Genomic DNA, 12,422 nt, shown 5'->3' with positions numbered 1-12,422 from the left:
AGTGTCATTTTGTCTGTCTTGTAGGGTCTGCCAACCAAGTTCCTGTTGCAGGGAGGTGACACTGTCGAATGGGGAATAGTTATGCTTGACCCAGCAGACTGCTCGACGCTGTATATTTTTCAATTTTTTGTATATTTTGTAATGTGTGAGGACTCCATACAGAAGAAGCATATTCAACCTGTGGTCTAACAATTGTCTTGTATGCAAGCTGGCGAATGTTAGAATTTCTTGTCTGTATGTTCCTGTGGAGAAAACCAAGAGATTTATTAGCGTTATTTGTAATTCTATCTATATAGGTGTTCCAGGAAAGGTCTTTTAAGATGTCCACACCTAAGTATTTGCATTGTCAACAGTTTCTAATATTTGTCCATGGAGTCTGTAATTAAACGAGAATTTTGATTTATTTCTGGTTATATTTAAAACTTGGCATTTACTTGGGTTGAACTCCATGTCCCAAAAATGTGCCCATTTCATTACTTTGTCTAGATCTTCTTGTAGAGTATGACAGTCATGCATATTGTTGATTGTTAGATAAACGTCAGTGTTATCTGCAAATAAGCGAACTTGAGAATTAATAGATTTAGGTAAGTCATTTATATAGAGAAGAAAAAGTAACGGACCAAGAACAGACCCTTGTGGTACCCCAGATGTCTCTGGTACCTCGGATGATAATTCTCCATTTAGAGCAACACGTTAAGTACGACCTATACGGAATGATTTGATCCATGAGAGAGTATCTTTATCCACACCATGTTCCTGTAATCTGAAAAGCAGTTTAAGATTGTTCACTTTGTCAAACGCTTTGCGGAAATCAAGCAATATTAGATCAGTCTGTTGTCCAGATGTCATATTTCTGTCAGGTCATCAATGACTTGTACAAGTTGTGTAACGCAGGAACGCTTTTCTCTGAAGCCATGCTGTAAGTCCTAAAGTATGTTCTATTTATCGAAGTGATCTGAAAGATTTGAGGAAAATATATGTTCTAAGGATTGACATAAAATACAGGTGAGAGAGATAGGTCTGTAATTTACTGGGTCTTCTTTGTTTTCTTTCTTGTACAGCGGTATTACATTTGCAAATGTCCATACTTTTGGGAGAATTCCGGAGTCCAAGGATTTCTGAAAAAGGAGTGTTATTATTGGAGACATTTGTGAACTTAAATCTTTTAGAACAAGAGGTTTGATGTTGTCTGGACCAGCTGCCTTGTTTGCTGTAATATTGGATAGCAACTTCTGCACCCTATTGACACTGACTGTGATCTTTGGCATTGTTAGAAATTTTCTGAAAGATAAATATGAAATTTCATTAAGATTTCTAAAAAAGAGAGACATGTTTGAGAAAGGGCAGGGGGGCATAGTTGTGAAAACGGATTGGAACTGTACGTTCAAAACATTGGCCTTTTCTTGATTCACAGAAGTTCAATTTCCTGAAACATTGTCAAAAAGAGTAGAAATAAATTGAGCGTCTTGTTTGGAGTTTTTTTTAAGAGAGTATACAGTTTCTTCGAATTAAAGTTGGATCTGTTTTCTTGAGCGTCAGGGTCTTCAATGCCTAAAATTGACTCGACATATTTATTATAAGCAGTTTTCGTATTTTGTTTGATAAGTTTTTACTATTGAGGAACATTTTCCTTGTTGTATGTGCTCCATTGTTTTTGAGTCTGAAATAAAGTTTACCTCTTTTCCTCATTAGTCGTTTTATCGGTTGGGTAATCCATGGAAATGATCTTCTTGTACCTATAGTTTAAGAAGGAATAAATTGTTTAATACCAGTTGATATCTCATCTGAAAAAAGTTTACCAAAGTTTTTCTACCGAGGTACTTTCACCTTTTTCAAGAACCCTGTCACTCATTCCTTGCATGTGTGTTTTGAAAGAAACCCAGTCTGCCTTTCTATACAGCGGTACAACCCTGGGTTTCTGTTTTGTTATTTTAGGTTTTAGATCTGAAATAAAAGATACAATAGCATGGTCTGAAATATCTGGACATGATTAGAGGTCAGGAAAAGGTCCAAGCTGTTGTTTCCTCTTGTGTTTTCAGTCACCATTTAAGGAAGGTTAAAATCTGCAAGCAAGTCATTAAAGTAATCATACATTTTTACATTACTACATCCCGGTTTCATTGTGGGTGTGTGTTCTGTATCCCAGGATAACTTGGGGAAAATTAAAATCTCCGAATATCCAAAACATGCCTTTCAGGTTGGCGGTTAGCTCTGGGATTTCCTAAATTCTTCACAACTTTGCACATCAGCTTCTTTTGGTCGATAGTATGCTGCAATATATAAAGGTTACATGAGGTTAAATGGATTTTAATCCAAAGTATTTCACAGTTAGTTTTTAGCTGTTTCTGTTCAATTGCCAAAATTGTGTCTTTCACCAAAACGAAAACTCGCCGTGGTGTAATGGATATGGTGTCCGCCTAGCGACCGGGAGGTCACGGGTTCGAGCCCCACCGAGGGAGCGTTCTTAAGATCTCCCCCATAGACACCAAGTACTGGTTCTAGGCCCAGGAAACGGACTCGAGAGCGTTTATATAAGCCTTAGGCTTTCGATGCAATCGAGCTAAAATAAATAGGTTTAAACTAAACTAAACTAAAACAAAAACTCCTCCACCTTTGCTGCTTCGGTCTTCTCTGAAGGAGGTGTAATCTAAAAACTTTGGGAAAATGTCACATTCTGTTAAATATTATTAACTTAGTTGTGTATTTCATAACAACAGGATTTTAAACTATCGCCGCTATATAAAAGGTATTTGTCGCGGTTACGACCTTATTAAGAGGAACGTGTGAAATATTAAATGGACAGCAAATGTCTAGCTTTAATCTAACACACTCAGTAAATAGGATCATCGGTTTACTTGAACCATAGGGCATTTTAAAACTGATAATTATTGCATTCATGTATGTTGTTTTTGTGTGTACTAAACACCATAAAAACTAACGTATTTTCTCTTACTTTTCAGACCTTCTAAATTTTCTGACATCTCCGTTTAGATAAAATCTTTTTTTTTCAAGATTCTAAATTTTCGGACATACGGATGTTCGGACAGGCAATTAAATTGCGCTATCTTATTTTATTTTGGCCCTGTTTGCGCTTATCTAGTGACCCTTCGATCATGCATTTTTACAACCGGATTAATGTAAAACAACTTGGCAGAAGAATGCCTAAGGGCAATCGGCCATTACAATTGCGTTATTGGGTAAATTACCCTTTAAACCTATATATAAACAATGGTTTCTTCCAACAGCGTTTGTAAAGATATCTTATTAAGAAAGCCGAATGTTTATTGTCTTTACTTTTTATATATTATTTCAGGTGATTGCAAAGATGTTAAGTTGTTTATTTTAAAGCAAAGAACGAAGAGTACAACACAATACAATTATTGCACATCGATGTATTATTTATATTTATATTAAATACTTGACAAACGATCATAACATACTTGTCTCTAAATATTTTTCGTATTTAAATTTTCGGACACGAAAAACATTATTTTAAAGTGAAGATGATGAAGAAGAGGGAAAAGTGGAAGAGGAGAAGGATGAGGGGGAAATGGTGGCGGCGGTTGGACAAGCTGAAGACGTACGAGTACCCATTGGATGGTTATGATGTTTATTACGACGGCTACGACGCCGCCGCCTACGACGACGACGCTTACGACGACGCCGCCGCCTCCTACGACGCCGCCGCCGCCTTCTACGACGAACAAGCCGCCTACGACGACGCCTACGGCTACTACGACGCCTACGCCTACGACGACGCCTACGGCTACGACGACGCCTACGCCTACGACGACGGCCATGACCACGATGATGATGCTGGTGAAACCTCTCATGGTAGATATAAAAGTCACAGTTGTTTTGGTGTTGACTAAGATTTATTGATACAATTTAAAACCATCTTTTAAAGTCACCGAAACATTCGGTCATTAACATCAAGCGACGACACTTTTCATGTTTTAATATATAAATGACTGGGGTTGTGTAGAAATGTTTTGACTTCGACCACGAATATTACAGTTTTTATGTTATATGATATAATACATATGTTGTGGATCCCAAAGTATTACTTTAAGTAGAAAAGTAGATTTTTGCCTTTTTGAATTTAAAATTTGTAAAAAATGAGTCCAGCTCGAGTTAAACTAGCATATACATCGGATTCATTTTAAGACAGACAGACAGTTTATTTTTGACTTGTACAATGTACATCGTCAACAACAAATAACGATAGGTACACAGATTCACACATATTTACATATCACTCACGTAGCAAACACAGTGGCGTGAGTACAAGTTAAATACAAAAAAACAAACACAGAAAAAAAGCACACAAAAAAGAAAATGAAAAAGAGGATGATCATTTAAAGCATTATTGCATTAATAAAAGATGTTCGAACTTTAAGTGATTCTTTTAAAAAAAGGCATATTTGTACAAGTTCTATTTTATTCTTCGATTGCAGTAAACTTTAATATTTTAACATAGATGGCCTTTTGTAATAACATGTTTTTATGTATTATTTTTATGTTTCTAAACGCCGGGCATATGCAAATCAACTGAAATTCATCTTCAATATCGGTCGAATTGCAACAAATGCAGTATCGTTGATTTCTAGAAACTTCTCTTGCATAACGACCGGTTTGAATTTGTAGTGGATGGTCTGACAATCTTAATTTCGTGCGAAGTATCTCAAACTTCTTGGTAAAATGTCTAAGTAGGACTCACATTCAAAATTGATTTTACAATTTCAATTAACATGTAACATCGAATTGTTATTTAACGTTCTATACCAGTCCTGTGTAAAGTTATCATATGCTCTGCGTTTAAATTCCCCTGCATAGGAGTTAATTTCAATATTAATAGTATTTATGTCCTCAAATGCATAACTAAAACCATAGCCATCAAACATGTTTTAACATTTAATATCCAATTATGACAGTCTCTATGATAATCTGAGACGGCCAAGTTATATATGATTTTAATAATTATATTTGCAGATCTACATATCTTTAACCAATATGTAATGACACGAACATATCTTTGTAAAAACATGGGATATATATCCAGCTCACCATAAACACATGCATTTCATGTGTTTAGTTTAACCTTTAATAATCGTTTGCAAAATGTCAAATGGATTCAATCCAGTTCCTTAGATTAAGTATACACTCATACTTTCGAAGAATAGTTTAAAATGGAACCAACAAATGCGTCAAATAATTGACAAAGTATTTTTGGCTTTAAATCATAGTCATGACATTTAGATAATAAAATATTCATTGCTTTTAATGCTTTAACCGTTAGGTGTTTCTGATTCATTGTGAAACTCCCAGTATAATAAAAAAAACTCCAAGATAGTTAAAATAATTCACAACCTGGATAACATGTCCATTGTAGGTCCACTTTTGATTCGGAAATAATCCGCCTCTCTTCCGAAATATTGTTATTTTTGTTTTCCCTGTATTTATTTTCAATACCCATAAATTACAATAAAAATGTAGATTATCTAATTGGTTTCGAATTTCAACGGGCGATTTACCTAAAATAGCCGTATCATCAGCAAATAGCAGTAAAATCAATACAATGTCGTCAATATGCAATCCGGATAGTAAATCATTTTGTATAAAACAACTCGAGATTTTCTACAAACAAAGAAAATATTAATTGGGACATAACGTTCACCTGTCGGAGCCCCACTGTGTAAGAACAATAGTCAGAATATGAAGACAATCACTGAACACAAGATTTAATTTTTTGATACATGTCCCAAACAATCCTAAGAATTTTTTCCTGTATGCCGCATTTATACATTTTTTAACCATCATGCATTTCTATATATAGTATCAAAAGATTTCATCATGTCCACATATATAAAATATAATCTCTTATTTTCAAATAAATAGTTTTGAATCAGAGAATGAAGAATAAATATTGCATCTGTCGTAGACCGCCCTTCCCGAAATCCGAAATAGTATTATTTTCATAACATATTTTCTATGCGGTTGTTTAAAACGGTTGTATAAAAGCTTAGATAAACAACTAACTAAAATAATACCTTTATAATTATTTACATCTTCTTTTGAACATTTCGTGTGCAGAAGGACAATTATTCTCTCGGACCACTTTTCAGGATAATATCCTGTGTTCAATACACAATTAAATAGGTCACATATATGTAAGGCTAATATATCAACACTTTCAGTAAAATACTCGTTCAAAAGATTATTGCTTCCGCAGGATTTGGTCCGCTTCAGTAGCTTAACAGCAGTGATGATCTCTTAAACTGTAATTGGGTCATCAAGCTCAGAGTGAACATTATTAGGATAATCAAAATTATAATAACTATTACAATTATCAGCATCATTATTCTTATCAGTAGAACTGTCTGCTTAAATTTTCAAAATAATGTTTAAACTCATTGAGATTAATTTTCGTAGATGTTTTTGCAGATTTTGATTTAAAATGTTTCCAAAAGTCTCTTTGCCTACTTTAGCGTTAATTTGCTAAATCGGACATACGTTTATTTTAATCGGCGTGCTTTGTCTGTCTAACAATATTTTTGTAATTAGTTTTTGCATCACACAATATATACCTGTTTGTTTTACTTTTGTCGACATTAAACAATCTTAATACCTATTACAAGCAACAATACAATCATGGTCAAACCAATCCTTATCTTTTTTGCTGTAATCCTCGAAATAAACATAATTTGAATAAAAACAATCTTTGGCAAACAATGAATCCGCAACATCACGGATTGTTTTTGAAAACTTGACAATCAAAACGTTAATTGAGTCCCTATCAGGACAATTGGTATTATGCACAATACCATTAAAAGTTGGTACTTCTAATAATCCCTGATCGAAATTGTTACCGCAGGGAGTAATTCCATTTATATCAAATACCTGTTTGGCTGTCTTCGCAATGAAATATGTTTTTGCATAACAACGAAAAGCATATCGGTGCATGGTCACTATATTCATTAATACTGTGTATATAAAATTGTTGTATCTGTGAAAAGTATCTTTCTATTGTTCAAAGATAATCGATCACTGAACAGCCGTTATTTGACAAAAATGTGTACTGATCACCATTACAAATGCGACCATTTACAATACTGTAATTGAGTAATTTATCTAACGAGGCCCTGTCAGGGATGCAATCGGAAGTATAATCGTTGCTATAAATACAACCATTACATTTGTCACAAACAATATAATCTTTGTATCACCAACTCTGCTGTTATAAAATTTAATAAATCGTACAACACGTAATTGTTTATTAAAATGTCAAGTAAAATGTAAAGTAAAAGGTACAAAAAATGTTTCGACCATAGCCTTCATCGGTAGTTACAATAAGATAAACAAATACTAAAGAAGTGACGTCAACGTCATACAATGACGTAACGCCGTTTGGCGGAAAAATATATATAGTACATAATATTACATAATACATAATACAAGGATGGATCTGTGATGATTCAAGAGTCTATAAGTAATAATATAATTTAAAAAAAGTAGTAATAGACAAACATCAAATATATATGTTAATTTTGTTTATGTTTTATATGTCATTAAGCAGTTTATTATTAAGACCGTTAGGAATATTAGTTTTTAATTTATGTATCCAAAATGTTTCTTTGCATAAACGTTCTAGATTGTTTTGAACAACATCAATAGGTACAAATGAGAACTCTGATAAAGTGCAATTATTGTCAGTGGATCCAAAATGTGTAGCAACATGTGAAATAGGATTTATTGAACAATTTCTGAAATCAAGTCAATGGCTATTCATTCTGCGGGAAACATTCTGATTAGTTTGACCGACGTAATGTTTATTACAATTTTTACATGTAATCAGATATAAAACATTGCGCGAAGTACAATCAACATCATGGCGTAAATCATACGATAAACTAGTAACACTGCTATTGAAACTTGAAGATAAGATATGTTTACATGTGTATATTATTGCAATGTGTACATCTTGGTCGGTTACATTGACCCGATAAATGATTATCAGTACTGTTACAAGACACTGCACATCTTACTAGGCTGTTACGTATATTGTAAGGTCTTTTATAGGCCAAAATAGGTTTAAATGAATGTAAAGACTTAACACTTTATTTGTTTTGAGAAAACAAACTTTAAATAACCATGTAAATGTTGATGATGTTAGCAAACTTTTGAAAGATGTTCTTGAAAATAACTGTTTTGATTTCAATAATGATACTTACTTACAAACTATGGGTACTGCTATGGGCAGTTCTATGGCACCGTCTTATGCTTCCCTTTTTATGGGTAAATTTGAGGAAGATTTTCTTTATAATACCTCTATTAAACCATTTATTTGGCTTATATTTTTGGATGACATTTTTATGATATGGAATGGCTCTTTAGAAGATTTAAACACTTTTATTAATACTTTAAATAACGTCCATTCCACCAAAAAATTTACCTCGCATATATCTTAACAGTGTGTTTCTTTCCTTGATGTATCTATATCATAAAGTGAACTAGACACTGTGGCTACAGATATTTTTTGTAAGCCCACTAATTTGCATTTATACTTAGATTTTACGTCATCTCACCTCATGCCCATTCCATACAGTCAGGCAAAGCGCTACATACGTATTATTTCTGATGATGATGTATTCAATCAGTCCTTATCTAGTTTATTTAAGTATTTTAAAAGTAGAAATTATCCAACAAATGTTATGGAAAATGTTTTTTCTTAAGTGAAAAATATGACACAGGAAAGTGCATTATGTGTTACTCAGAGAAATACTGATTCAATCATACCATTTACTGTATGTTTTAACACATCACCTCCTAGTATTGCTAACATTTTACACAAATACTGGGAATTGTTAAGATTATCAAACAATGAAAGTGTTAAGTCTTTGAATTCATTAAAACCTATTTTTGCCAATAAAAAACTAGAATATACGTAACAGCCTTGTAAGATGTTCAGTGTCTTATAACAGTACTGATATTCATTTATCGGGTCAATGTAACCGACCAAGATGTACACATTGCAATAATATAAACATATGTTCAAGTTTCAATAGTAGTGTTACTGGTTTATCGTATGATTTACGCTATGATGTTGAGTGTACATCGCGCAATGTTATATATCTTATTACATGTAAAAATTGTAATAAACAATAGATTCAAAACAATTATTCCTAACGGTCTATATAATAAAATGCTTTATGACATATAGAACATAAACATAATTTACATATACATTTGATGTTGATCTGGTCTATTACTATATTGTTTTTTTTACAACTCTTCTGTTAAAATCTCCACATATATACACACAACAAAGATTATCATATAAACATGTATCAAGTTCTAAATTATTAAATCAACGTTAAGAATATTATACATTTGCGAATCATCACCCCAAATAAATGATCCATATAGATATATATATATTTTGCAGTATAAAAAAGGAATGCTCTAATTTCAACCAAATTATAGTGTCGTAATGTTTTTTTATTATATGTATTCCATTCGTTAACTATTCTTGGTGAAATAAAACAATACCACCACTACTACGTTTGGCATTTTTATGTTTGAATTTACGATAAAAATTGTGAAATATATATCCGTTAAACTGAACATTACTTTTCGAGTCACACTAAGATTCATAAAGAAAACTTATGTCATAATTTTTAAAAATATTAACAAAATCCCCAGATTCTTTTTGTCTCTTGTGAGTCCATGTACGTCTCACAACAGAACCGAACGTTCACCCTCGTTATGTTCCTACGGACGTACCGGCTTGTCGTAGACGTACAACGTATCATGTACGATCCAAGCACGTTTACCCCCCTTTCTGGCATCTTTCATGCGGGGAACCAGTGTGAGCCGCTCCTCTAGTACTTCCGGTGGAAACTGTTCGTGCATTTTGGTAATTTGTACCTGTAAGATGTTTGCATTGTTTTCGTAATAATTTCCGGTACTTAAAATATGTAAACTTTGCGGTTATATTTCGCACTTAACCATGAACCGGATGTGATGGTGACCGGCGCACACGCTCAAAACGCATGGAATCAGCTGTTTCTTTGGCAATTGTAAGTGTTTCTTCAAGGTGATTGCGGAGCTTCGCTCTTTGAATTTCGAGCGGCTCACTTCCTTTCGAGTTGTCTTCCGGGATATAAGTGAAAACTAAGTTATTTCGCATAGACTCTGATTTCAAATGCAACGTCATCCCGGAGCTCATTTCTTTCCTTTTCCAACTGCGTTAGCCTGTCCGTCATTATCGTTGCCCCAACGTCCACCAACTCCCACTGTTCCTCAAGTGGACACACTCGAGCGTCTGTGCGCGTCACTTTATCCTCAAGAGCGACCCATATATAAGTGTGATTCGCGAGGCAGGCCTGTTAGGGTCTGGCCGCCCGCCCTAATTTTGATTTTAATTATTGGACTTCACTTGCGTATTAGCAGAATAAAATATAAATGAACATTTCACCGGATTGTGTATGCATTGTCATCCCAATCGAACTATGTAATATGATTTTACGTGTGCTTTTTGCGACTGTCCGTCACGGGCAAATATGAGAGGAGGCAAACAAATTGCCTGAGATTGTCTAAAGTTTTAATAAGTTCGTATTAAATATATCCGTAATGAAATATAATATGTATATGAATAGTGTCTATATTCAATTCAATGGGACAAAAGTAAAGAAAATATGTTTCGAGAAGCACTTTTATGTGTATGTTATGTTAATAAATAACCGAACAAATGAGACAAAAACTCCGAAATTAACCCATTTTCGCTCGAGGCCGACTTTACGTGGTAGTGTAGACAGTAGACAGCCCATAAATGTAACTGAAGTTGGATTTTTGCCCAAGGCATTCAACTTACCTGTATTTTCATATGAATTTTCAAACCGAAAAATCAAAAGATTACAATATAATACTGAAGTAAAATAGCTCAGCCATTTTTCGGTCTGCCGAGAGAAAATAATAAGATGATAGATGTCATGTTGGGCAATATACTGTGTATAACCACCAGTGGGCATTCCTTTTATGCAATTATTCATACGATAAAGTATATTTAAGCAAATCAATTATGTTGTCTCCGATCGACTTCCGACACGTATTCATAGTAATTAGCTATATCATTGGGTTTTAAGCAAGACGAGTCATTCTCTCCCCCTTTTTACATATTTTGCTATTCAATGTTCTGATTAATTTAATGTGCATTTATTATCATACCGTGATATTGGACAGTTCTAATTTGTATCTTCTTTTAATTAACTATTACAACAAATCCGTTAGGTCTTCAGAAACAACTTAAACGTATATTGCTCTGTTCGACATCGTGCGGTTAAAACTAATATTAGCAAAACGAAGAATAGTAGATTTGAAAAAGTCGCAATATGTATCAATTATTCGTTTCATAATGACAAACACATTTAAGTTGTTGACAGCGCTTGCTAATCGAACGTTAATACACTACAGCTATGAAATATGCCGGAAAAGCCACCATAGTACCTATTATTCTAATTAATTCAGCAATATGAGGAGTAAACAACTTAAAATAAAACTGTTGCATAACATTACTAATATCTTAAAATTGTAATTGGTTTTTAAACGGTATACGCATAATGTGGACGTTTATGGACACATTTGTAGATATCCTTTATTGATTTTATGTAAGAAAACATAAAAAATATTGCTTAAAATTTATAAAAAATCAATCTCCGATTGCGTACAATACGTTAATTATCCAAAATTCATTGTCATTATCATGATCATCATCACTATTATTATTAGCATCGTTGTCACCATCGTCTCTTACACCTCAACCACACTGACACATATTTTTGTCCGTCATCTTTCATCATCAAACTGATACGTATAATCATCACTATCGTGATCAGAAACACTGGCCTCCATCATATCAAACTTCAAATACGACCACTGCCGCCGCTGCCACAGTTGACGCCGCCATCACTAGAATCATCGCTTCCACCGTTGCCTCTATCACCATTACAATAACCTCACCTATACCACTACCTCTACCACTACCATAATATCCCTCACTACATATTCCGCCACCACCACCGCAGCCGCTGCAACTACCAGCATCACTGCTACAACCGTTATCGCCATGCTACAACTAACAACTAATGATTTTGTTACGCACCTATTTTATATACTATCTCACTATTCATGATAACGCGCTGTTATAACTCATTATAGATGAGATGAATTGACTCTCTGTACTTGTTTTATTGCAGTAACCAACTTTGTTTCTTAAAAGGGACATTAAAAATGATTGAAGTAAAAATGATGAATTAAATTGTTCCTTTATTTCAAGTTAAAATTAATCACAGTCACACTGTAAGTAGTTATTAAACTTAGTAATTGTTATTTTAATACAAAAGCACATGTTTAATGAATCTCTT

The 12,422-nt window shown here is 33.7% G+C and overlaps 1 protein-coding gene across 3 annotated transcripts in view; it reads left to right on the top strand.

Annotated features, from left to right (window-relative positions):
• Window positions 1-12,422, top strand: part of LOC127863549 (5'-3' exoribonuclease 1-like) — an 82,258-nt gene that overhangs the window by 25,959 nt on the left and 43,877 nt on the right. For all 3 annotated transcript variants that reach the window (XM_052403103.1, XM_052403105.1, XM_052403102.1), the window contains one exon: window positions 3,499-3,834. In XM_052403103.1, coding sequence (XP_052259063.1) covers window positions 3,499-3,834 — 336 coding nt within the window. The remainder of the gene's footprint in view (window positions 1-3,498; window positions 3,835-12,422) is intronic.

Source organism: Dreissena polymorpha, unplaced genomic scaffold (genome assembly GCF_020536995.1).
Source record: "Dreissena polymorpha isolate Duluth1 unplaced genomic scaffold, UMN_Dpol_1.0 chrUn014, whole genome shotgun sequence".
Taxonomy (NCBI): Eukaryota; Metazoa; Mollusca; class Bivalvia; order Myida; family Dreissenidae; genus Dreissena; species Dreissena polymorpha.
Note: the sequence above shows the minus strand (reverse complement) of the source record. Positions and strands in the feature narration are given on the sequence as shown.